Genomic DNA, 27,444 nt, shown 5'->3' on the forward strand with positions numbered 1-27,444 from the left:
ACACGAGCAAAAATTAGGTTGGACTGTACCTAGCAGCTCTACCAAGAGAACAGCCTGACTAGGGGAGAGGATTCAGGTATGGAAGATGGGAGGAAAAAATCAGATTAACAGAGTGTAGCTGGCTATGCAATGTCTCTGATGTCCAGCCTCAGAGTTCAGGTTTTATCTTTAAAGCAGCCAGGTATCATTGAGTATTGCTGAGCAAAGGAGTAGAATAATCAAAGCAGAGTTTTAGAAGGCGGTTCTAAGAACAATGCACAGGAAGGGTTGGAAGGAGAGCCTAGAGCAAGGAGACTAGAGCACTAGATCACAGGCGGCTGCACTGGTCCAGGCAGGAGCAAAGGAGGCCAGAATTCAAGGGGTGCTTGGAAGAGGACATGGGGCCAGAATGGAAGGGAAGAAAGGGATATGAACAGGGTAATGTTGAAGACATGTAACTGGAATATCGTGGGTACAGAGTGGTCAGAGCAGACACTGACATAGTCTAGATGGAGGGTGGAGGAAGTGGCTTTGCAGAAGAAAAGGTGCTTTGTCATGATGATGGATGCTATGCTAGCAAAACTGGTCAGAGCTGATGCTCAGGTCCACAGCTTTTACCCACAAGTGCCTTTAGCGCTGACTATTAAGCACATGTCACTTTATTCTCTGCTCTGATGGCCTGGAATTACCTGTGACCACTGGGCAGGCACCCACTCCTCTGGAATACAATTAACTTCTCAAAAGTAGATAAGATAACAACATCTGCATTTTTTCATCCTTATACTCTTTCCTTCAATATTTAATTAGAGTTTAATTCAACTTCATTTTCCATTTGATTCAGTTAAATTCAACTCAATTCAGTTCAACAAATATTTAAAACATAGGGGAGTCCATGGGGCAGTGGGTTTGGTCAAGAAGACAATGTGTACTAGGGATTCAGGGTTGGCGTCAGTCAAATAATATAACTTTGATGATGTATAGTGGGTAGAAAGAAGTGTGCTCCCAGAATCCGTGTATGTCAAAGGGCAGGACAATGTATGGGTCATCAAACCCGTGGAGTGGGAAGTACTCCACAGTGGGCTTTGGCTGTGTTTGCTTTGGAGATTGCGTCCATTAGGATGTTTTGGCTGCAAGTAACAGACAGCCCAACTCACATTGACTCAAGCAATAGGCAGTTATCTCCCTGACAAGAATTCAGGAGATGGGCCTTTCCTCAGCTGATTTAGCAGCTTGGCAAAGTCAGGGTGCTGGGTCAGTATTGCCACAGTTCTCTTGGCCTTCAGCTCATAGTCACAATAGGGCTGCTGAAGCTCGGAGCAGGCAGTAGGTGGCATACAGGAGGTAGGGGCCAAAGGGATTTTTCTTCTTCATTATTTATTTATTTTAGAGACAGGGTCTCACTCTGTCACCCAGGCTGTAGTGCAGTGGCACGATCATGGCTCCTGGCAACTTTGAACTCCAGGGGTCAAACAGTCCTCCCACCTCAGCCTCCCAAGTAGCTGGAACCACAGGCACATGCCCTGCTAATTTTTAAATTTTATTATGGAGACAGAGTCTTGCTGTATTGCCAAGGCTGGTCTCAAACTCCTGCCTGAGCCTCTCAAAGCACTGAGAGTATAGGTATGAGCCACCATAACCAGACCAATGAGGTTTTTCTTAATGTGACTCATGCCTCTTATCAGAGAGGAAGATCTGTCTCAGAACCTTCTGGAAGACAATCCTGTATAGCTCACTGGGTCCATGACTAGTATTCTAGACATTGTCAGATGGGAATGGAATTGCCACTGATTGGCTCCTGCCAATCACAAGTCATTTCATGGGACTGGTGCATTGTCACCCAAACACAATCACAGTTATTTTAGCATGCTAGAAGGGAGTGCATTTGCTATTTCTTTCTATAATAATGCTGTGTAACAAACCACCTCAAAAACTCAGTGGCTTAAAATAATAAGCATTTGTTTAACTCACACGTCCGCAGGGTCAGTGATTTCTTGAACTTCCAGGTCATTTTTCTGGGCTCACCTGAATCACTCACCTGCTTGGGGGTCAGCTGGCTGTTGGTTGATCTCGGCTGGCTTGACTGAGATGGCAGGTGTAGTCGGCTCTCCACATGGCTCTCATCCTCCAGCAGGATAGCCCAGGCACATTGTCATGACAATTGCAGAGGGGCAAGAGAGCAAACCCAACGTACAATTCCATTTCAACCATTTGCCTGCATGGTACCTGCCAACATCCCACTGGCCAAAACAATTCACATGGGTGAGCCCAATTGGAGGGCTCTGCAAAGTTACATGGCAAAGGGTGTGGTTATAAGGAGAGGTGAAGATTTGGGGTCATGACTGCAATCTCCCTCAAGGGGAATGGCGATTGAGGAGGCAACCAGTGTTTGTCCCACGAGCTTTGTGCCTAATCTACTCTATGCATAAAGACAAACTCATCTTGAGGGTGAAAGGATGGGATTAAACAAACAAACAAAACCCTGGGATGAAGAAAAGGGCCTCAGCCCAGGAGCCAAAATGTGTTTGGCTCTCTAATTATGATTCCCTAATCACTTAACCTCTGTGGGGTCACTTAACCTCTGTGGCCCTCAGGATTTTTATCTGTAACATTGGAATGAAAATCCTTGTTCTATATGCCTTCTAGGATTGAGAGATGGTTAAATAGGGTAATGAATGCAGAAGCGCTTTGTGAGTGAAAAGCATGATTCCAACAACCGTGATTCACTGCAGATATTTTAAGAGAGATTGATTAGGGGAGCAGCCAGGAAGGAAAGCTCATCTCAGGCAAACAAAGAGAGCCTAGTCCTCTGTTGGGGTGGGCTGAGAGGAGCCTCTGGTCTCCTTTGGGAATACACTGATGGGAAGGAGGGCTGACATTTGCTGCTGGAGAATGTGGGTCACCATGCATTACACGGAGCGATGTGCTTGGCTGACAAGCAGGCCCTGGTGGCCTCTACTCCAGCATCCAGCCTGTCCCAGTCCTCATAGCCTGGGTCCCCAAAGCCCACGTGCCTGCCGATGCTGCACATAAGCCTCAAAACCAAACAGGGAGGAGCAAACTGTGCACCCTGGACCTCACGGGGTAACAGGTGTGAAAGGGAAGCATCATTCAGCCTAATCAAGAATTTCTGGGATACATTGGGAGGGGGATAGCCTGTGTGTGTGTCTGAGGATAGCTAGCTTGTGGCCTACCCCTTCTATATGAAGGTCAACTGATAGCCTCTTCTTCCTCCCCAACAAGTCTGGTATTAGGAAGCACAGGGCACCTGTTTGATCCAGACCACTCCGGGACTCCAGAGCCGTCTCCCAACTCCAGCACGTGGGTTTGAGTCTTCAGTGGGCTGGGGGCTCCCGATGCCCAGTCATGGCAAAGCTTGTGTGGAAGCACTTTAGGAGGCTTAGGTTACAGGCATGTATTTCTGTCCCTGAAGCAAAGCGAGATGATGGACACCAATCAGATTGCTTTCCTGATGTCCAGCCCTCAGGAATGGGAATCATTGCAGAACAGACTCGGGGGTGTGTACCAGAGATTGTTTTGGAAACTGGGACTCTCTACTGGAAGGCTTTTGGAGAAGGCTATCTGAGTGGGGTCGGGGGGACTCTCCAGATAGAGTAACAGTGGATTGCAAACTTCAATCCAGTGCAAACTGGCTTAAGTAAAAAACAGTTGGGGTGGGGGAGCAATTTGGTTTCCTTTACTGGAAAGTTTGGAGCTAATTTTAGCTTCAGGCACCATTTGATCCAGAGGCTGAAGTGAAGATCGTTAGGACTTCTTTGCTGCTTATTCTCTCTGACATCTGTCCTGTTGGAATCCTTCTCAAGGTCTACGTAGGGACCCCAGACTTACAACCTCCCTATTTGAAGTTGAGTGAAAAAGAGAGTGTTTCTTACCCTCCTTTTGTGCCAGTTGCTCTAACACAGTTTCTGAGAATCGACGATATTGCACCTATCTCTGAGTCAATACCTATTCCCAGGCTGGGGCCACATGCTTTGCCCCTAGAGCTGGCGATGGACCCCTCCTGAGTCACAGAAAGTAAGAGTCAGGGAGGAGATTTTCCCCAAAGGAAAATCGAAGTGCCATTAGTGGCCGGTGGGGGGGCAGGGGTAGGGGGCAGGGGTGGAACATACTGTGTGAACTATGCGGCCAGGACTGGACACTGAGTCCTGGGGATGACTAGGGGCCAAGCAGGCAAGAGGGGATGGCCCGCTTGGGACCTGGCCTTATGCTGGCTCAGCTTCTTTGGAGGGGAGGAGGGGGCCGGAAGCATATAGAGAGTAGCAAGCAGGCTTGCTCCCAGGCTATGCAGAAAGAAGTCAGCAAAAATGGACCTTGAAATAGGGACAGAAACGAACTTAATTAGAGCTAAGCAAGCCATTTGTCTCTAGGAAGTGACATTTAGTCTTCCCTGGAAGTCCCCAGATTAAGTGGTTTTACAAAAATGCCAACCAAGGTAGAGGATAGATTTTTCAGTGTAGGAGGAATAAAAAAACAAAACAAAACAGTAAGTCAATCCAATTATGGAAACTTTTGTTGAGTGCCACCTGAGTGCCAGGCCCTGTGCTGGAGGTGGTGGGAACCCAGCCCCAGATATCAAGGCATTGGTGGCAGGATGAGGTGGTGCCAGAGGAGGCCAGTGCTGAGGGAGGAGGCCACTGAGTTGGAGGAGAGGGTGATCTTTTCTGGACAGAGCAAAAGAGGAAGGCTTCATGGAGGAGGTGGTTGCACTGAACCTGAAAAAGTGGGTAAGGTTTAGCAAGGCAGCCTGCCCTTAGTGGGGACGAGGAGGGAGACGCAAACACCTCCTGGCCTTACCCAGTCTAGTGGTTGGCGCAGGTTAGTACCACTGAGGCTGGAGCTGCCTTTTGTGCCCAAATCCTGGAAGCAGCTCGCTGGAGACGTTGAGGGAAATCATGTCCCATGTCTCACGATGTTGGGAGTGGGTACAGAAGAAGAAGGGTGAACTCTGATTTAGGCCCTGAAGGCTTTACAGCCATTCTAAGTTAGAGAGGAGCAGCGGGGTGTGGTCAGTGGGAATTTGCTATCTGTGCCTACCTTCGAATCTACATATGTGTGTACATGCACCAGTGTGTGCACAGGCCTTAATCTACATATACACATGTGTTGATAAGCCCAAGTGTATTCCTGCCCATATCAACATGAACATGCATGTAGCCACGTGTTTGTATGTGCACACACATACCCAGTGTTGTCCCTGCACGTGCACAAGTCTCTGAGGGCCACGTATCTGTGTGAGTCTGTAGACCTGTGGCCATGGGCATGTGTGTGCACACGAGTCCGAGTGGATGCCTGGAGCTGTGGATACATGCGGTACACATGTGTCTTTTGTGCTCCATGGCCCCTCAGGGCTCATCCGACTGCAGGAGCTCATCATGGCCCCATCGAGATACAACATCCGCCTGAAGATCCGTCAGCTCCCCGTCGACTCTGATGACTCGCGCCCCTTGCTCAAGGAGATGAAACGAGGCCGGGAATTCCGCATTATCTTTGACTGCAGCCACACTATGGCAGCCCAGATCCTCAAGCAGGTGTGTGAGTGCTGGCCAGCGGGAGGGATGATTGGGAGCTGCTGGCCACTTCTCCCACCTCCCCTTCCCAAATGCGGGTGTGATGCTGCCAGATCTAAGTTTGACTCCTAGCTCTGCCACTTTCCTGCTATGTGACCTTGGGTGGTCACTTTGCCTCTCTGAGCCTCATTTTCACAAGCAGCAAAACGGACTCTGCTGTCTTTACTGTGTGAGTTGGCGTGAGGGTGGATGATCCGCCCAGCCAGGCCTGACACAGGGAGAGTGCTGAGTAGACGAGAGTTTCCATCCCACCTCAGTGCTGGTTGGAGGCAGAGGCTGCCGGGAGGTGCCCATAGCCACACAGGAGCAGAGCACTCCAGGAAGCAGAGAGGCCTCAGATTCTCAGGAACAGCCCCCAGAATGCCTCACTGCCTCTTCCAGTGACTAATTCCCCGTAGCCCACGGCACTTGGTGTTACTCTCCTATTACTGGAAGGTTTATCGAGGCTCTCGCACCATCTGCTCAGCTCTGCAGCGAAAGAGGGGGAGGAGAATGGCTCTCAGTCGCGGATGGGCCTTCGTTCCCAAACACAGCTCAGCATGGCCTGCTGGGGATGAGAGCCAAGCTCCGCCAGTCACCTAAGAAAATAAACAGTGAAATCGCCTACCACCCCCTCCAAGGGTGCCACAGCTGAAACCAAAAACACTGATTTGAGCTGGTGCTTTTTATAAAAGGCAATTATGTCATCCCCGAAAGCATTTCTGGTGATAGGAGGTGGCATTCTGTGGGGCTTTGACACATGACCCTCAGGGTCCAGGTGATTTAAGGGGTGCAGGAGGAGACATGCTGAACCGGGGCATTCTCAAGGCCTTGAGGGGCTCAAGTCCCGTCCTCCAGTTGGGCCCCGTCAGGGTGCCGGGCCTGAATGGCAGCCTCTATCCCCAGCTCCCCACAAAGGAAGCTCCTTTATGCCACACTTAAAAGGCTCATTTGAGGATTTGAGTTCTGCTTCTGCCTTTCACGTTGTGTGCCCTGGAGCAAGCGGCCCAGGAGGCATTCCCCTCCTCTGTAGATGGGGTTCATAATCCCTGTCTCACACCATTATGGAGGCTTCAGTGCAAGGAGGAAAACATCAGGAGTTTCTTCTGACACCCAGCAGGCAGTTGACACCTGGCGTTGGGCATCTTTCAAGCTGCTATCGAGGAAACACACACTCCCCAGAAAGCCCATAACCCTCAGCCTCCCGGTCAGCTGTGCCCGGTGCCTCTCCTCCCCCTCCACGGCGTGTGTAACAGAGGAATGGTGACAATCACGGCTTTGGTTTACTCTCTGCCAAAGTTTGCTCTCTGCCGGGTCCATGTAGCTCATCATTTACCACCACACTGGGAAACAGGGACTATTCTCGTGCCCAATTTATAGGTAAGGAAACTGAGGCTCAAGGGGAAAGTAATGGACCCAAGGTCATCCAGGCAGGAAGCCAGAATGGCCTCCCAGGTCTGTCTGATTTTAAACTTCTGGAATTAGAGGTGAAGATTCTGTGCTCAGCCAAAGTCAGATTTAAACGAAGTTAAGCCAATCTGCTTCTTGCAGGACCTCTCTGAGCCTTTAAGGTGCTGAGGTGGGCTATGACTATTCAAAGGTGGGAGGGAATGGGCAGCATTTGCAAAGTGTACTTGACCCAGTGACATTTTCCCCCAGAGCCCTCTGTGGGCCCAGCATTCTGAGGAACTCTGTAGAAAATGCATTATAGTCATTAGTATAATAGATTATAGGCTTCTAATAAAATACATAAACTATAGATAATGTAGACTTCATGATGGCGGACAGTAAGAATTCCACAGTGGCCACGTGGCCTGCTTTGTGGTCAGCCAGGATTAGGGGAGCAGGGATGTCTCGGCCCTTCTTGGGGAGGCTGAAGACAGATCTCCCAGCTCAGGCCTGACTGGGCCAGGGGGTTAGCGGGGTTGGCGGGAAACGTACTGCCTCTGGATACAAGACAGGGAGCTCAGCTGAGTGGAGTCCAGGGCACTTAAGAAGGCAGCCTCGGACTGATGCCATCAGCATTTCTCTAAAGTGTGGCAGGCCGAGAGACGCTTACTCAAAAGAGGCAGCTAGACTCCACGGGCCCTGCAGAATTTGGAATCTTTGAAGAATGTGACCCAAAAATCTGCATTTTAATCTGTCCCAGGTGACTTTACAGCACACTCCGGTATGAAATCAACTGCTGTCTACCAGGCAGTCATTGTCACTGTTCAGAGGTGGTCTCAGAGGACACCCCACTCCAAGCAGCCAGCCTTCCCCAACCCACTGCCAGTCCCATATTCAGCCCTGGGTTGGGGGAGGGCTGCTCAGGGGTTCCCTGCTGATCACTAACGCTCTGCTTTTCCGTAGGCCATGGCCATGGGCATGATGACTGAGTACTACCACTTCATCTTCACCACTCTGGTAATGTACCTCTGGGTCCTGGCACAGGAAAGGGGTGGGACTCTCTTGGATCAAGGTCATTGTGGCTTAGCCTGGGCCAGCCCACTGAAGACAATTGCTGCAGCTAGAGGAGACCCAAGCTGGACTTGCTTCCTCAGGCTGTAGGGGTGGCCCCAGGTAAGGGCACAAGTATGTCTTTGTGACCTGCCCACTTTTGAGAGGCAGCATCATGTTATAATTAAGGACATGCGTTCTGGAGTGAATGTGAACACCAGCTCCTCTGCTCACCACTGGTGGTTCCTTGGCTAAGTCACTTAACCTCCCTGCCTCAGTTTCTTCCTCTGCAAAATGGGCTTCTGCCTCCTGGGATTACTGTGAGCACCAAATGAGTTAATAAGGTAACACGCATTGCCTGGTACATGCGGAGTTCTGGAAGTATTCATTACTATGATTATCATGACGCTCGGTTCCTAACCCACACTTTCCCACGCATGTCTCGGGCTTCACGGGAATTGTCACTTTGGATTCCGTCCACATTCATACTGAAGTCTGCCCACTCACTGTCAGCTAGCCCAGCCCACCTACAGGCTCCAGATGGGTCCTGTCCAAACTCTGAGAACATTTAGGGCCATTTAAACCCATTAGGATAATTAGCTGTGGCCTGAGATCAGCAGAATAAAGAGATTCCTGTGCCAAAAGGGCACCCACCCTGAGCCATCCTGCCTTGCAGATAGACACCCTCAGACCTGCTGGGGCCCCGGGCAGACTATTCCACCCATCCCAGATCTGGGGGGAGTGACAGCCTCACTGACCGCCCTGTCGCTTTTCAAAAAACCTCCTGCAGTATGTGTCAGCCCAGCCACTGCAGCCCTGCAGACCTCTAACCATATTCACTCATTTATCCAGCACCCAGCTAGCTTCCCCTAACCTAGGAGCCCCTAGGTTCCGAGGGTCTGGTGGAAAGTGGGAAGTTTGAGACAGTCTTACAGAAAAGCAGATCTTGAACTAGGCTTCAAATGGTCCATAGGAGTTCACCAAGGGAGAAAGAGGAAGGGCGTTGTATGCAGAAGGAACAGCATAAGCGAAGGCCAAGAGGCAAGTTAGCTCTTCGTGGTATGCAGGAGCTGGCTTGATCCAGCAGGTGAGAGCCAATTGCATTATCTCCTCCCAAGCCTGTGTCATGTTGGTAGCTTGAAATCACTGTGATGGGAGAGCTTACAGGCGCTCACACAATGAAAGTGAGCAAATGCTACAAATAAGGGCCCCTCCCCCAGAGATCTGGTTATTAAGCACTTATGCTCCCTACAGCCCCTCCCTCTGCACCCTGTGTCCACAGCAGAGCTCAGGGGCCACCCTGAGATTCTCCTGATCCAGGGCTCAGACCTGGGGACCTGCCAGGAGCCATGCTGGGAGAAAGGGATCCTGGAAGCTGGCGACTGAGATCAGGCAGGGTGAAGTCAGCTCCCCTGAATCCCTTCTGGATTTCCGATCCCCTAAACTGGCTTCTTCTTGCCATGCTGTCTCCTGGAAAGTCAATGGCGGCTTAGCATGAGGCTACCAGACCCCTGAAACTCTACCTCTGTCCAGAGCTGGGAGCAGCGCAGAGGAGCAAGACTGGGAAGGTGGGTGGGGCACATTCCAGGGGTCCACAACCTTCTCTCCACTCACGGCAGCCCTCCCTATCCCATCCTGAGATCCTTGGGTGCTAAGAACAACTCCTGGACCCGGGGACACTAGGATCCTCTCTCTAAGGCCTTCGATCTTGAACCCAGTGGCCAATGGCATTAATGGCCAGGGTACTGGGGTCACTGGGATGGTGCCTTCCCCAGAGTCTTGTCCTGGAAGGTCAGCCAGGCTGCAGGGCTGAGGGGCCAAAGCTTCAGGCCTTGCCATTTGACCAGCTCAAGGACCCACCCCCTCTGGCCTCGGCATGAGGCTTGAGCCAGGCAGAGATGCTTTTAATAGGATATTTACAGCTGGGACTGGAAGCAAGGCCCAGACGGGGTTTAATCACAGGCCCTGTGCGTGCAGAGTGGGTGGCAAGGGCAGTACTCAGGGTGGGTGAAGGAGATAGGTAGATTTTTTTCCTGCTCTGACCACACCCAATTCTACCGGAACCTCCCAATGCCCCAAGGCTTTCTGCTTGGTGGCCCTATTCCGTGTTGGATCCGTCTCTGTACACCCCTCCCACCCAAGTGCCTAGCTCAGTGCCCAGGACCTTAGAGAGTATTCTTTCTGTCTTCCCACAGGCAGACCTCAGCTGATTGGCCAAGAAGTAGTCATCTGTCCCAAGGGTGGTTTCTGCAATCTTGCTGGGGACACAACCCCCATGCTGGGAGTATTTAGCTATGTGGAGGCCAGTCATTTATTTGCCACCAAGACTGGAAATTAGTGAGTGGGGATCAGGGATGCTGGACATTCCATGATGGGCAGGATTCTGGAGATGAGTCATCCAGCCCCAGATGCCTATGGTGCCCCATTGAGACACACTGACTGATACTCAGCCAATCCACAACTGGACCCAGGAAAGTGGGTGATAATCAGAGAAAGAGATGGTGAGAAGAGGCAAAGGAGGAATGGATGGACAATTGGGATATGATGTACCCAGGGCAGCTGTGGTGTGCTAAAGTCTCTAGGGAACAGAGACTAGCCCCGGCCAGTGTCCGTTTTTCTTCATTTTCTTAATCATTCATTGATTTATTTATCCAGCAGTCATATACAAATGCTCTCCAAGGTCCTGGGCACTGCACTAGGCACTTGGGTAGGAGGAGTGTACATAGATGGATTCAACACAAAGCTCACAAGCTGGTGGCTTCCTTCATGTGTATAAGAATGAAGAACTGTGCCCAGTTAACCTCTCTGTCCCCAGCGCCCTAATAGAACCTGGCACATGGTAGGTGCTCGTTAATGTCTGGATGGATGGACGGACAGACGGACAGATGGATGGATGACTGCAATGCAATGTGGAAAGTAATCAGTGAAATTGTCAACACATCATCATAGCAGCAGTCAGTTAAAACCACTCTGATGCCAGTTGACCTGAGTTAGAATTGAGACTCTTCCACTCCCTTGGGCAAGTTACTTAACCTCTCTGTGCCTCATTTTCTCATCTATACAATGGTGACAGTAATATTACTACCTCAGAGGATTGTTATGCAGAGTGCATTGACATCATAAAATTCTTAGAACAATGCTTGGCACTTATTACTGTGTAAGTGTTAAATAAATAACTCCTGCTCTTGCTTTCTGCATGCTCAACATACCCCATCCCATCCAAAATTCAGAACAACTTTCCAAGGGAGATAGACTCTCCCAGTTTTATAGAAATGTGGAAACTGAGACTCGAAGTCACTCTGCAAGAAAGGGGCAGAGCAAGGATTTTTCCGCAGCAGGAAGCTGTCCAGCTCCAAAGCCCTCTGCTGAAACCTACCATGCTGAAAGTCCACAACAAGTGTTCCCTGGCCTCCTCTGGCCGGCTCAGATTCCACACAATGCCTGGCCATGTTGGTTCAGGCATGGTAATTGAGGTCAATGGGGAAACGGAGCCTCCTGAAATCCCAGCAGTGCCCATGCTTCACCAGTTCCAAACCCCTCTGATTTTAGGACTGGACATTGTGGCTCACACCAGTAATCCCAACTCTTTGGGAGGCCAAGGCAAGGGGATCACTTGAGGCCAGTATAAGATCAGCCTAGGCAACATAGTGAGACCCTGTCTCTACAAAAATAAAAATATTAGCCAGGCATAGTTGGGCAGACCTGTAGTCCCAGCTACTTGGAAGGCAGGCTGAAGCAGGAGGATTGCCTGAGCCCAGGAGTTAGAGGCTGCCGTGAGCTATGATTGCACTGCTGCACTCCAGCCTGGGGAACAGAGCCAGACTCTGTCACGTTAAAAAACAAAGCAAGAAGAAAGCCCTCTGATTTTCCTCTTTACGCATTTGAGGCCAGCAGCAGGGCAGTTTGCACTCCCCATTGACTGGTGGGGAAACCTGGCATCAGGCACTCCCCGAAGTTTCATAGCAGATCAGTGACAAGAGGCCTTGGCTCCTGACTCCCGGTTCTGTCCGTGGCTGTTCCAGCTTACTGTCCTTCCTCCCACACAATCTGAGGGTCAGAAAGAATGAACCCTTCCGGGGAGGCACAGCCCCTGCAATACACACAATTCTGCAGTGGAGTATGGGGCGGGGTCTACCAGAGTATCTCCCAGCAGAACCCCATCGGTCAGAGCACCAGCTGTGTCCCCCTGGTCTTCTCCCTCAGTCATATCCTGCTTCCGGTCTTCAGGATCCTCTTCCAGCCCTGTTGCTGATACCTCTACCTCGTGATCCTCTCTCTTTGTGCCCATTGGTCAGTTGTGGCTTATTTAGGAGCACAGTGGCATCTGGCATTTATCTCCTTCCCTTTAGGAAACCCACATCACCAACTCTTCGCCTCTAAAAAATTCTCCAAATTTGCTTCTTCCATGCAGAAGACATTTTAATTACCCCAGCTGCCATTATCTGTTCCAACCAGCTTTGAGCCATTCCCAGATAACCTCGCATTAATCAGCCCCAGCTGAGCCCCTGGTACACGTCATGTGTAGGTAAAAGCCTGGAGGTGAAAAAAGAATTATAATAAATTAATAGATAAGCAATCACAATTAATGCCACTTCCCAGCAATAACAGTTATATCATGGGGAAGATATTTTCATCTGTCATTCCTTAAGGCGATGTTTTCCAAGCTTCAGCTTCTACCCATTCAGACCCATGGGGTGCTAATGAATTAGTCTATTATGTTATGCTGAATGTTTCTAAAAGGTCCCTCGTCGATACTGAATTCAGTGTGTCAACATTTGGCATCGAGAACGCAACTTTTTGCCAAGAAGCAAGGTTGCACACAGTTCACAGTGTACAGCACTTGGGGTCTTGGCCCTGGGCAGTCTGAACAACAACAACAAAAAAACTAGAGCTGGACAAAACAGCCTCTTCACCAGCTCCCCATTGTCATTGTCCTCGTGTCACGGGGATCGGGGCACTCTGTGCCTCGGGCCCTACAACACTTTGCGGCTAAGCCCAGACTCAGGGATGACAGGGAGGAAGGTGATCCCAGGCACTGCCACCCCAATCTGCCCCCTCCTGGGCTGTGATCAGCTACAGCCTCTGTGTCAGTCTCAACAGACCAAATGCTGCCTCTGGAGACCAGAAGGGCTGTTTCCACCAGCACCCAAGCCCCCACCAAGGCCAGAGATGCTGCTCTTCACACTGAGTCAGGTTGGCCTTTGGTTACCTAGATGAGGGTGAACCGAGTCATGGAGGCCCTGGGCAGTCTAAAGCTTTGGCATCTTTCAAGCCTCACATATCAGGTCAACACTGAATTGGAGAAGAGGCTGAACGCCATGCAAGGAAAGGTGAGGAGGGCGCCCCCTGTAGGCAGAGCTCAGCTTCTCTTCCATGGCCGCAGTAGGTCAGCCCTTGTCCCAAACTTGCATAACACCACTGTCCAAAAGGAAATCCTTCCAGCTCCCCAGACCCTCCTGGTTGAAAGGTAGTTTGGAGAAGATCTCATCCTCCACCCGAGGCAGTCTAAACTTCCAGTCTGTAGATAACCCCGAATTAATCAGCCCCAGCTGAGCCCCTGCTACATGTCATGTGTAGGTAAAAGCCTGGAGATGAAAAAAGAATTATAATAAATTAATAGATAAACAATCACAATTAATGCCACTTCCCGGCAATAACAGTTACATCATGGGGAAGATATTGGGTTGGTGCCATTAAAAATAATAATAAAAGCCACAATGACTTTTGCACTAACCTAGTATTTTCATCTGCCATTCCTTGAAGCTCCCCCGGAGAGGAGGATGTGAAACACTTGTGGCTACATTCCAGGCTCTTCCCGGTGATGTTTAAGTGCCCCAGGAGCCAGTCAGTTGGCTGACCCTTCTTTCCACTTTGAGTAAAAGGAATATTCAGCCCACAGCTCATAGGGGAGACAGACCCAGACACAAGCAGTTGTTACCAGTGGCGTGAAAGCCCAGAAGTCTCAGGATAAGAGCAGAATCGTCTCTGACCCACTCTGTTGTGCATGTGTACAGGAGCAATCAGGAGAGGCTTCCTGGAAGAGGTGACGCTTGAACTGATTCTTGGAGAATAGCTTACCCAAGGGAGGTCAAGAAGACAGACATTCTTGCCAGGAAATAGAAGGCATACAAAGGTGCTGGACAGAGGAATGAGAAGCAGGATGAAGGGGACAGGGTTCAGCGAGACTGGGAAAGGGCGGCTAATGCAGTTGGGTGTTCCTGGGACAAAAAAATGAGAGATGGTAGGAAGGAAAGTGAGGCTGGAGGGGTGGAGAGCTTTGGAAAACTGTACTAAGGAATTTGTACTGTATTCTGAAAAGACTACAAGGAGTCGTGGAAGTATTTGAAGTGTGGAAATGACAGGCTTGGATTTATACTTTAGAAAGATCCTTCTAGTCCCTGCCTGGAGGTGACTGCCCTGGCAGTGGGCATGAGTTGGGGGCCGGGCGGTCACAGCCTCTGGGTAGGAGGAGATGCGTCATCACAGGGGAGAGGGAGGGCTCTGGAGCTGGGTAGCCTGCTGTTGACTCTCACTCCCCAGACACAGAAACTTGAGCAAAAGGCCTAATATCTGTGTGGTTCAATTCTTTCCCTCCTAGTAGAGTGGAGTAATAATAATAATTATAATAAATATTATAAATATAAAATATTATAAATATAAAATAATACCCTCCTAGTAGAGTGCCCATGTAAATCAAATGAGTTAATACAAATAAGGTACTTTGAACAATGCCCACCGTTCTGAGATTTGTAGGTGCTCAGTAAATGTGAACTGACTGTGACTGTTCTAATATTGCCAAGAGGAGTAAGGTAGGAAGACCCCAACCTATGTCTGCCCTAGGGGCTATACCCAGTAGCTGTCACAACCTGCTGCCAGACGAGGCAGAACATAAACATGTGTCAAACACATACGTGATGTTTAATATGTCCCAGACATGTTCTAAGGACATCTACAAACTCACTTCTTTTCCATGACAACTCTATGTGGTAGGTGACGTTATCAACCCCACTTTGCAGATGAGGCAACTGAGGTGAGGAGAGAGGGTGAAACTGGAGCCCAGGTGGTCTTGCCCGTGTCTGGCTGCCTCAGGGAGCCACCCTGGAGGAGCCGAGGGAGGGAGACCTCTCCTGGGATGTTTATTCTCTCCCCTGCTTGCCGCCTTTCTCTGATTCGGGAGGCATCCTGATCTAAACCCAGACCCATCTGTGTGTGTTTCTCAGTCACGAGTATCACTTAGATTAGTGGCTTCTCAAAACACAGACTCCCCAGGCTCCACCACAGACGGTGCAGCAGAGTATCTAGGTGTGGTTCATACTCCACAAAAATAAAATCCCCAAAGACAATTCTGATGCACATCTCGTCCTGGACACCCACCGGCGACTTAGAACACAGAGGGTTTGGAGTAAGACAATCAATGATGCATCAGTCAATGTTTGACAGCTAGCTCTCTGAAAGGGAGAAAAAGACATAACACAGAAATCCTGATTCGTAATGCTTGCAAATTTCCATGGTACAAATACTCCTACCATGGCCAATACCAAGCTAGCCATGTAATGTCACTGAAGGCAGAGTTAGGAAGAAATGCTAACATTCAGCTCTCACTAGCCAGTGTGAGCCAGTGGCAGCACACCATTGAAACAGACCTGGGTACAAATTCAACTCTGACTTGTATGAGCTGTGTGACCTTAGGTAAGTCACCTCACCTCTCTGACTCTCTTTTCTCATCTATAAAAATAGAATAGAGTGCTATTCAATGCCTTCCTCACAGGAAGACTCTGAAGATGAAGCCGTGGAGTCCATGTGCAGGGCTGAGCACTGCCACCCCCCACTCCTTATTGACACTGGGGTCACAGAGACACCCTCTGGCCATCTCAAAGGGAAGCCCCCATCTGCTGAAGCCCCTCCCTCCTGCCATCACCTAGCCGCTTCCCAGTCCCAGACCTGGAGTCAAGGCTGTATTTGTTTGGGCAAGCTTGGGACCAGACTTTCTTGCCTGGGCTTAAGTCTGCTCCAAACCCCTTTCCTACTCCCCAAATCATTGAACAGGAAACCAACACAGTGCATTCCAGAAGGAGGCCACTTTGGGGGTGCAGGAGGAACAGGAGAAGTTTAACACCCATTAGAAATATTGCTCAGAGACCAGAGGATGCCAGTCCAGCGTGAAAGGGCTCTAGGCTTTATCAGTCATCATCTTTTCATGAATCATTGTTGATTTCACCAAAGCTGCTGTTGCGATGGGGCTGGATGCTCCCCATGACGGTGGCAGTCACAGAGAGTCAAGCACAGCCCAAGTGTGTCCCCAGCCTCTCCCTCCCAGCACCAGATGGAGTGACTAAGTGGGGGGCCCAGGGGAGAAAACAGGCTGGGGGCCAGAAGGAGGGCAGCTTAGTGAGGGGAGAGTGTGGGAGAGTACAGACAATAGATGCAGAGGAGCTCAGACAGTGACCTCAAGACTCAGTTTCTCCACTAGTGGGATAGGGCCAATCTAGACTGTGCAAGTCTATATTTCAGAAAATCCAAACCATGAGTCTCATGCAAATATAGAAGGAACATATGTCAGAGATGGATTCAACTCACTGATGAGAGAACCAGTAGGATGGAAAAACTGACTCAGGGAGTGTTTGAGGAATTGGGTATTTATAGGTGGGGTTAGGGGGAGCACAGACTAAGACTTCTAGGTTGGATAGAAAAAGGATTAATGTCCTGTAAGGCACTAAAACCACAACCTTGGGGAGTATCTCCTCTATGTGACAAAATTATGCAAATTAACCCAGAGTCTAAACTTTTAACGAGTAGCTGGCAACGGGGTCAAACCCAGGTGCCTTCTCCAGAAGAATGAAGTAGTCCTGGTAGGCCTGGTAAACCATGTTTTGTTGTCATGTTGGAAAAGCACGCTGCTCTCCTTCTGCCTGATTTCCAGGTTTGGGGTGGTTTTCAACAGGACAGAGCTCAGCTTTGTTCCTCACTCCCACCCGCAACCTCCTCTGCCACCATCTCTCCCAGCTTAGGGACACCTGGCTTCTCCCTCCACCCGTTTCCCCTCTCTGCCTCCTTCCTTCACCAGCCTGCCCTGCCCCCAGAGCCAGAGCCACAGGGCAGGGCTAGAGCCAGCCGCATCTGCATTAAGACCCTATTCTCCTGGACCCTTGGCAGGGCCTGCCTGGCCCACAACAGACAGGCTGACCGCTGCTCGGCTGCTCCTAGGAGGCAGGGGATGGGGAGGTCCTGGCTGGGATCGGGGGAAAAGCAGGAGACAAGAAGGCTGTACTTTTTGAGTCCCAGGCAGAAAAGACTGTTTTTAAATATCCTCTTCTAGGGGATAAAATGCTCCCTTCAGCCTCCCTCTGTGTGACAAGATGCCCAGAACTAGTAGGTCTCACCTTTTGAAAGGAAGCAGCATCATTAAGCTTCCTCTGCATGCGAGGCTGGGTATTTTATGTGAACTATTTCACTGGGTCCTAGAAAGGGGAGAGAACCCCATTTGTGGATGAAGAAACAGGCTGAGATCCCCTGGTTATCATGGGGGGTCAGTTGCCCAAGTTCTGAGTCAGACTCCAGGTGCAGTGGTCCTATGGGCGCTCCTGTGACTACCCCGCGATCCTGCACCCCTCCTGCAGGGCTCTGCAGGGAGCTGTGACCTCGGGCCCTGGGGCGACCCTGATCAGGGAGTGGGTAGGAGGTGGGGCTGAGTTCTCAGTAGTGTGCATGCCTTGATTTACACAAACCTCTCTCTATCCAGGATCTCTATGCTTTAGACCTGGAGCCCTACCGCTACTCAGGCGTGAACCTGACGGGATTCCGGATTCTCAACGTGGACAACCCACACGTCTCGGCCATTGTGGAGAAGTGGTCCATGGAGCGGCTGCAGGCAGCTCCCCGGGCCGAGTCTGGCCTGCTGGACGGAGTGATGATGGTACGGCGGCTGGGCAGGGCGAATTCCAGGGGCTCCCCACCTGCCTGCCTTCTCTTCTTCTCTCCTTCCTCTTCTTTCTTTCTTCCCTCCACCACTTCTCTTCTTGAGACCTTCCATGTGTCAGCCAGACCCCAGGCTAGGGACTGGGGACACAAACGTGAAACAGACAGTCCCTCCCCAAGGGACCCCATCTGATGAGGATCCAGACATGTAAGCAAAAGGTCACAGAGAACAGGAATAAGGCCCAGAGATGCTGGTCACAGAGGACCTCAGGCTGTGACACACAGGTGTGAAGGCAGGAGGTGTGGTCAGGGCCTAGGTGTCAGAGGTGGGTTGGAGTGGGTGGGCAGGAGAAGGTCTGAGCTGCAGAGGGCGGTGCTCAGGGTGTCTGCAGAGCAGCAGAGTCAGCCAAGCCTGGCCACTCCTCAGAGGTGTGGACAGAGTCACCTCCAGGGCCTCCGGGCCTGTTCGATCACCAGGACATCGTGTCCCTGTGGCAGGGGAGGAGAAGGGAGACAGGACAGGGTGGGCTGAGGACTGGAGGACCTTGGGAGCTGCTCTCAGGCAGGCCCTTCCCTGCAGACTGATGCAGCCTTACTGTACGACGCTGTCCACATCGTGTCCGTGTGCTACCAGCGGGCGCCACAGATGACCGTGAACTCCCTACAGTGCCATCGGCACAAGGCCTGGCGCTTTGGCGGCCGCTTCATGAACTTCATCAAGGAGGTAAGTGTCCCGCAGCCCCCGCCAGGGTTGTCTCCCCGGGGCTTTGGGCCCTGCAGAGCAGCAGAGTGGTCTGGGAGTCAGGTAGGACTGATTCTCATTCCTGTGACCTCAGGCAAGTTGCCTCATGTCTCTGAGCCTCAGTTTCCCATGTGAAAATGGGCTCCATAGGACCAAGCTTATGGTATGATTGAGGGGCATACATCTTGGGCACGTGGTAAGTGCTCAGCAGGTAGTCAGCAGTGCCAGCAGGATACAGCATGGTCTCGAAAGTACAACAGATGTGGGTGTTTGCTTCCTGGCTGTATGACCTTGGGCAAGCTGGAGAGCCTTGCTGAGCCTCAGTCACCTCATCTGTGAAATGGGTATATGAAGCATAACCTACCTCATGGGCATGTCAGATGAAGTTAGACATTGCATGGAAAGTGCTTAGTGCAGGAGGAGGGTCAGTACATAATAATCAGCCCCACAAACTCATCTTCACATCATGGCCCCACTGACCAACTTCCCAGCCAGCACTCCCACTGGGACACACCTCTGCTGGCACCAGCTCTCCTGTGGAAAACCCCATCAATGGAGCTGATTCTAGAGAAACCAGAGAACACGGAACCTGTCCTGCTGCCAAGACCTTGGAACACACAATGTCTACTTGTATTTCAAAGGCTTCTCCATCTGCCCCTGTCCTCGTAAGCTTTGGGTGGCAGGGCTTATTGTCCCCATTTTATGGATAGGGAAAATTAAGGCCGGAACTTGCATCCTGGCTCCATGACAGCTAGCTGCATGACTTTGGGTGAGATGATTAACTCTTTATCTTCAGTATGGTATAGTGAGTGCCTGCCTAAAGGCGGTGTTGGGAAGACAGTGAAAAACTATGTGCAAAGCACCTAACCCAGGACCTGGCCAGAGTCAAATCCCAGCAGATGATAGACAAAGAAAGTTCGGGAGGGCAAGATCTAGGCAGAGTTATCCTGGGCCAGAGGGAGTGACCATGTCCAGGGCAACACCAAGGGCAGTGGGGGAAGCCCTCTAGAAGGACTCCGGATGGAAAGGATAGATGAGCTCTCTGTAACAATCACAGCGGGCCGGAAATGAAGCTGACTGCCTTCTTAGGAGCACACTCATTCATTCAATCGCACTTTGTCACTGGCAGCTGGGTTCCAGGCTCCCAGCTATGCCCTGGGGGCCCAACAGGGCTAAAACAGACTCGCCTGTGCACACGCAGAGCCTAGGGAGGGAGGCATTCATCAGGTCACAGCACTAATGGAGAGAATCCCATATGTAAAGGAAGGCAGCTCTACAAGCACAAACAGCAGAGAAACTCCCCACCTTGGATGGGGGTTGAGGGAGGGCAGCTTCCCCTGACGTCCCAAGTTCACCATTGCTGCTTCCAGATGAGACCAAGTACAGCTCCTCTCACACAGTAGAACAATAAGTGTGGATAAGATACAGGCTTTAGGGCACCACACATGTGCCTTTGGATCTCATCTCTACCTCTTCCCAGCTGTGTGGTTTCAGACAAGTTACGGGACATCTCTGAGTCAGTTTCCACATTTGGCAAACTCCACCTCACAGTTATTGTGAGAGATCAATTCAGTGCCTGGCTGTAGTTCCTTCACCCCTAGAAGGGACTCCAGTCCCAGATGTTTTGGTATAGGAGGGCCTGATGATCCCTTCTCATCCAGCTTCTCATCCCTCAAAACTGCACAGGACATCCCACTGTCCAATGCCCTGAGCAGGGCCCTGGCTGTGTGATCATCGGCTTGCTCTCAGGGAACTCTGAGACCTGACTTTCGGCCCCCTGCACCCCCTTCCTCAGCAGGCCTCCTGCTGAGCAGCCATGTGTGAGGCCACTGTGAGGGTCTCAGTGTCCCAGGCCACAACTTGGTCCTATTGCTCCTCTGGCTTAATCGGGAAATTTGGGAGCCTTAGGAGCCAGACAAAAGTGACTTGGAAGCTTCACCACGTTTTAACTGCATGACCTCAGACAAGCTACTGAAGCTTTCTGTGCCTCAGTGTCCTTCTCCATCCAGTGGACATAACGATAGCACATTATCATCGGGTTGTTCTGAGGATTGGTGAGTTTCAGCACATGTGTCACACTAGGGACAGCACCTGGCTTATAGCAGGTGCTGAACAGGTTGGCTGCCATCACCGTTACGTCCGCTATCGCTACTGTTATCACTGTGCCTTCCTGTTTGCTAATGGGGTTCTACTACCAGATCTCCAGGCCACATTGTTTCAGGGACACCCACCCTGTTCACACTTCACCTCTCAACCCTTGGAAATTTTGAGGCTCAGCTGTGAGTCCCTGAGGGGAGCAGATTCACCACTGCCCGTTCTCCTTCCCAGGCCCAATGAGTGACCGTCACTGCTCACATTCCCTTACAGAACTCTTTCAGAAACATTTATCCTATCTCCATTTTAGGTCCATGGACGTGGCCAAGGCCCAGAGTAGCCCCGTGGTGCCTGTGGTCCCACAGCTGGCCACAACCAAAGCTCAGATGCCTGCCCAAGCCCAGCACAGTCCTCCCTCAGACCGTTTCCAACTTGCCCATCTCCCCATTTGATTGCATGACAGTAAATCATTTTAAAGACTTGGCATTTCCGAGTGGAGCTGGAAAATACCAGGCCGGAGTTCAGAGCGTGTGAAGCATCTTTCATTTAGCAAGTCCTGAGCGGTGGCTAGAGGGGGCGGGCAGCGCAGGAAATGTCACGGGGAGGAGCTGTCTGCACTCCCTGGCCTGCCCTGCCCACCCGCCCACAGACAGGCCGTGCACCTGCTGGCATTTAATGCCTCTGTAGCTGACAGGCAGGAAGGCTTTCCTCACAGTGCAGGTTTGAAGGCACCTGCTGTGATTTCCCCTGGGTGCCAAGAGATAGCCCGAGGGCGTGGGGCCCACAGAGGAGAGAAGACGGAGGGACTGGGGAGCCAGCCTGAGGGAAGCTGAGCTTCCCTGTGAAGTCATAAACAGTGGCTTTTACCTTCTCTGATGCATCTTTTAATCTCTGTTCCCGACCCCTTGGTCCCCAGCTCCCTAGGCGCCATGTAAGCTTCCCTGACTCCACCTTGGGTGCCTCGACCCCAGGCCTTTCAGCGCTGCTACTGCAGCTAATCTGTCTTGTCCCACCCAATACTTGAGACCTGCGTCATTCAGTCCCTCTTTGAGCCTCAGTGTCCACATCTGGAACATGGGGGCAATGCTGATGCCCACCTGGCAGGGTCACAGTGAGAACTGAATGAGCTCATATGGGGAAGGATAATAGCCCTCTGTGACCAGCTTTCTACTGGAGCCTTGGGCCAGGGCCCAAGTGACTGGTCCTCCCTTCCCAGCCCAAGGCCAGCCCTAATCTAAGGGAGCTGAATAGAGGGAAGGCACGAAGGAGAAATAATACCCTCTGTCACATCCTTGTGATCGTGTATGCAGGCACGGTGCCCAGCACTCTATATGCCTTTTCATACCTGTGAAGTAGGTAATTTCTCTCTTCCTGAAGCTCAGAGTGGTTGCTTTGTTTGTGCAGAGCCCACTTTCTAACCACTTTGGTTTTATAGCCTCCTCTCCTCCAAAGCATGGCCCCACTGCCTGATTTTTTATGCATATTTACCCACCTACCCATTTACCTGTAAAAGTGTCTTAGAGCTGCCCATGTGCTTGGAGATGTCTAAGGATTTTCATTTGGGATTTGTCAATAAAACTCCAGGGAACTGTGGACCCATGACCTTGTGGGTTGAACTGTGAGTGTATGCATGGGTGCTGGGGGCATTCCGCAGGGAGAGGCTGTGGAGCCCCATTCAGAATCTGCAAGGGAGCAAGGCTCGGAGTGGTTAGGAACGCAATGCGGCAAAGCAAGGACTGGGAGCCAGGCTCCCACTACTCAGACCTCCTTCCATTGCCCCGTGCCTCTTCTCCGGATATCCTCCCTCCCTCGCCCACCCTCTCTCTGGCCCAGTCTGGCTGCGTGAGCTCCCAGATTTTCTCCCCTCCTCTTGCTCCCAAGCCCACATTTGTTCCCAAGGACTCCAGGATGTGTGGGCCTTGTTCTTGCCACTGACACAGAAGGCTCGGGTATTTAACTGTGCACCAGCTGCCATCCTAAGTTCTTGGAGGAGGGAAACAGGTCCAGACTGAGGTGTGGGGCCCTGGGATCCCAGGTTCTAGTTTGGCTTTGCCTCTTGTTCTACTCTGTGAGCTTGGAAGACCCATGACCCCCTTGAGGTCTGCTTCATCGTCTGTAAAGTGGGAACCGTGATCCTTGCATGGCCACCTCCCACGGCTGCTGTGGAGGTTACAAGGCGTGAACAATGTGAAAGGACCTTGTAGACTCAATGCTCTCGGCCCGCAGGAAAGATGTGATCTAGAATCGAGTCAGCAAGCTTTCTCTGTAAAGGGGCACATAGAAAATAGTTTAGGTTTTGCAGGCCACACAGTCTCTGCTGCAACTAGTCAACTCCACAGTTGCAGCACAAAGGCAGTATATAAACACGGGGACATGGCTGTGAGCTAATAAACCATTTACAGAATCAGCCAGGGGCCAGGCTGACCCTCCAGCCATAGTATGTCAACCCCTGATGTAGAAGATGGAGCTTTTCCCACTTTAGGTCTGCCCCAACCTCTGCCTGCCTCTCTCTGTGTTAATGATGATAATGACGATACAAAAATAACAAAAAAGCTACCATGTATTCAGGGTTCATCTTGTGCCAGGGACCATTCTCAGTATTTTATATGGCTTCTCTCATTTCACTCTTACAGCATTTGGTAAGATGGATGCAATGATTAGTTCCATTTTACAGATGAGGAAACTGGGGCAGAGGGGTAAAATGAAATACCCAAGGTCACATGGCTAATTGTGGTTGGACCCAGCCTTCAGACCCCGGAGTTCTTAACCACAACACACATGGGGCCGGAGTTGGGAGGTGAGGGGGTGATTTCAGTCTCCCCTGCCTTTCAGGGGGCTACGCCAAATATCTGGTTCTACAGCCAAGGCCAGCTTGGCCCTTTGGCTTTTCTGCTTCTTGGCAGGCCTTGCCTGCCCCACCTCTGCCCGCCTGCCTCCCTGCCTGTCTCCCAGGATCTGACATGGGCTCCCCCTTCCCATGACTTCAGGGCAGGGACTCATTTGAGCGCATCCAAGATCGATGTTGTACACGAGAAGGTGCAAATGTAAAGCTGGCTAAAGAGCATAATAGAATTTATGGAAATCGCTGGCTCGCACCGCAGCCCGAGCAATGATGGAGGTGATTATTAATTAATCATGGTCTTGGGGGAACAGTATCAGTGCAAGGAGTAATTAAAATGAAGCATTGTACAGTTGTACCGAATGATGATTTATGAGCCCGAGGAATTGCCGCTCTGCCCTCTCCCCTCCACAGGCTCAATGGGAAGGATTAACTGGACGAATTGTTTTCAACAAAACTAGTGGCTTGCGGACGGATTTTGATCTGGACATCATCAGCCTGAAAGAGGATGGCCTGGAGAAGGTGCGTGGTCTCAGGAGAGGGAGGGCAGGGGGAGGAGCAGGGGCTTCTTAAATCTCCTAGGGCGGACTTCAGGCAGAGGCCCAGAGGCAAGGGGCAAGACAGAGTCCAGCTGCCCCTCAGGGATTGACTCAGTCCGGTGTAGCCTGTGGCTCTTGGGGGCCCATCAGAGAACAGGAAGGCCCGGTTGGACTGGAGGGTACAGAAGCCAGTGGCCTGGCTGCGGCAGACACCCACAGTGTCACTCTGTGAGTAAGGGTCGCCGGGGATGCCTAACCTGGGAAGCATGACCAAGGCCCATGGGGTGGATGGACTGTCTCTGAGCCCCTGCAGGGCTGTCATGGAGCAGAAGGACAGACATGTTCTTGTGTAAAAATTTAAGAATACAAAAAGCATAAAACCTTTCTAACCAGAGAGTGTCTCCCCTGTGAGTCGTGAGCTCACTGTCACTGGAGACATTTAAGCAAAGATAGAGCAGTTGCTTGTCTGGGAGACTGAAGGTGATTCTTACCCTTGGAAAGAAGTTGAAGCACATGGATTCTGAGTTCCTTCGCTCTGGGCTTCTAAGGCCTCTGCGATTCCAGAGAGTTTGGACCAGGAAAGCGGGCCTGCCTGGGGCTGGAGCCTCCCATCTGGCTAACATAGAGATGTTTTAATAAGGCCAATCCCAGTCCCTGGGAGCCTTCAGCATATTCTGTCAATGTCAGGCTGCGGGGCCAAGAAGGGAGATTAATACGAGCCCTCAATTCACAGCATCCCCTGGGACCTGGAGTCCGGGGGCTCAGCCACACTCTGTCCCCAGCAAGTGGGTCCCTGGGAGCCACAAGGGAACCTCTACAACCCTGCAAGTTGTTGTCTATGAAATGTAGGGAGCAGAAGCCAGCAGAGTGGAGGGGCCGCTTCAGATGCCTCTGGGCCTCAAGACTGATTTCTGTCCTCTCCACCCTGGCAGTGCCCAGGTTCAAGCCTTTTATGTGTATTATTTTAACATGCCGCTCTGGTTCTTGAGCCCTCCAGCCATCCAGAGTATACACACAGATGAGGCTTCCCCAAGCACAGCTCTGCCCTGCTCTAAAACTGCCCATGGCTCCCTAGTGCCAAGTCATTAAACTTCAGCTCTCCAAGAAATGCACCAACTGGCCTCTCTGGGCCTCGTTTCCACATCTCCCTGAAACATACTCCATGGCTCTATCACGCTCCCTCCCTCCTGTACCTCCAGGCTATTGCCCACACAATTGCCCTGGTTGCAAGATGTGACCTCTGTCCCTCAGGCAAAGGCCTGGCTCTGCCTAGCTCAATGCTGTCCTCCTTGTACCTGTGGCCACAGTTATTCCAGTCTCTCCCGACTTTCCCAGCGACTCATGGGAGCCACTGTGCAGGGGAGGAGGTGGCTGGGGAAGCCTCCCTATTACTCTGTAATTATTTCACGCCATATATAGTATCAGTCCCTTAATAACAGGGGTTATGGCCTCCCCTCCTAAGATCATCAGGGCCAGTTTGCTCAACCCTACACAAACTGTGAGTTCTCATCAAGAGATCTTCCAGCTTCTATTTAAGCTCCTGCAGTGATGGAAAGCACACTTCCTCCTCTGGCAGTGCTAGAGTGAATGCAGTATTCACTCAAGTAGCTATCCCACTTTTGCTCTCTCAGCTACCCATCTCTAGGGATAACCTAAAATTCTAGGGAGGGCAATTAGGTGGCACGTATGCCACTACTTCCCGCCCCGTGCCATAAAAGGCATCAATAACCCGTCATTCGAGTACTCTTTCCATCTGAGCCCACCTGCAACAATCTTCTCCAAACAGCCCTCCAGGCAGCTGGTTCAAATCGGCCATAGCTAATACTCAAGAAAAGCTCTATTATCCCTGGGCAGAGGTTAGCCTGCCAGAGGCACTCACCAGAAGCCCCGGGTCACAGCCACCCAGATTGTGAGCACAGAGCCTCCACAGGCTGGGTCCTCCTTAGTCCTAACTGGCCTCACATCCCCATAGCACCTGGAATCTAACAGGGCATGCAGTCGGAGCTCAGTAGATGCTTGCTGGGGTGAAGGTTTGTGCTCTTCATGTGGCCTCTGAACAGATGTTTGCCGAGCACCTCCTGCACCCAGGTGCTCTGCTGGGCACGCTCAAGCTGAGTTTGGCTCTGAGCTTAGCCCACTTAAAAGAAGAGCCTCTTTGATGCCGTCTGCCTGTTTCCTCTCCTCATGGCCCTGGGTGGTCTACGTAGGCAGGGATCCTGGCCTGAGAGGATGCTGAGCTCCCACACACAGCCACTCTGCCTCTCATATTATCACTTCTGTTTGCTAAGCCGGGTCATAGTTGATCCAGCCAGCTCCAACCGGTGGCTTTGGGAGGATTAAGGCAGAATTACCCAAGCATAATTACGTGTCTCTCTGCTATCTGCTCTGCACAGCTCTCTTAATGGGATGTTTGCATTCAGCCTCCCTGTTTAATTGATTAAGTGTCCTGAGTACCCCCCAACTGGGCCAAGGACAGAGTGGGCATGCAGAAACCTTCCTTGAGTGAGAGGAGCTGAGATCAGGCAGAGCTGGCCAGAGTTGGGTCAAAAATGATCTTCAAGAGGCCCAGGGCTTTAGGATGATTTCTAAACTTGACCTTTCCTTCTCTACCTCTAGCCTCAGGCCTAATATCCACAAGGACGTGGTAGGGAGAGAGATTATTCCACCTCGGTCTGGGTGTCTGCCAGTTTTAAACGTAAAACCACAAAGCAAACCGCTTCCAAACCCAGCAGCATTTCCCAGGGAGGTCCATTCCCTCCTTGTGCTGCCACCCCCAAACAGCCACAAAGACTGTGTCCCAAGGCAGGACCTGAAACTGACTATAGACCCCTGATTCCCTCCAGCCCCTGATTGGCATCTGCTCAGCCCTGAGACCCTTGTGGCTGCCTTCGCATTTGCTGTCTCTCTCTGCATTTTTCCCTTCAGCTGTGATGGGCTTGCCGTCAAGGGAGGTGGCAGAATTCAGGGATTCAACACCTTGGGACCCTCGTCAGGAGAGGAGGGAGAGCAGCAGGGGTGTTGTCCAGAACGGTTACCTGGAAACACAGTGGCCGTGATGATGATGATCATCATGACAATGAGGCTCATGATGAATGGGAATGAGATGAAGGTCTCATTGTCGATATGGAGGAAGGATGGGTAGACCAAGAACTCAGCACCCTGTTTTCTGTCTGTCTGTCCATCCAGGTTGGAGTGTGGAGTCCTGCCGACGGGCTTAACATCACAGAGGTTGCCAAAGGCCGAGGTCCTAATGTCACCGACTCTCTGACAAACAGATCACTCATTGTCACCACAGTGCTGGTAAGAGCCTGCAGCCCCTGCAGGAAGGACTGT

The 27,444-nt window shown here is 51.3% G+C and overlaps 1 protein-coding gene across 1 annotated transcript in view; it reads left to right on the forward strand.

Annotated features, from left to right (window-relative positions):
- Positions 1–27,444, forward strand: part of GRIK3 (glutamate ionotropic receptor kainate type subunit 3) — a 238,891-nt gene that overhangs the window by 157,259 nt on the left and 54,188 nt on the right. Inside the window, exons 4-9 of the mRNA XM_007979376.3 lie at positions 5,344–5,525; positions 7,896–7,949; positions 17,722–17,895; positions 18,478–18,621; positions 23,987–24,094; positions 27,298–27,411. Coding sequence (XP_007977567.2) covers positions 5,344–5,525; positions 7,896–7,949; positions 17,722–17,895; positions 18,478–18,621; positions 23,987–24,094; positions 27,298–27,411 — 776 coding nt within the window. The remainder of the gene's footprint in view (positions 1–5,343; positions 5,526–7,895; positions 7,950–17,721; positions 17,896–18,477; positions 18,622–23,986; positions 24,095–27,297; positions 27,412–27,444) is intronic.

The sequence above is a fragment of the Chlorocebus sabaeus genome, chromosome 20 (genome assembly GCF_047675955.1).
Source record: "Chlorocebus sabaeus isolate Y175 chromosome 20, mChlSab1.0.hap1, whole genome shotgun sequence".
Lineage (NCBI taxonomy): Eukaryota > Metazoa > Chordata > Mammalia > Primates > Cercopithecidae > Chlorocebus > Chlorocebus sabaeus.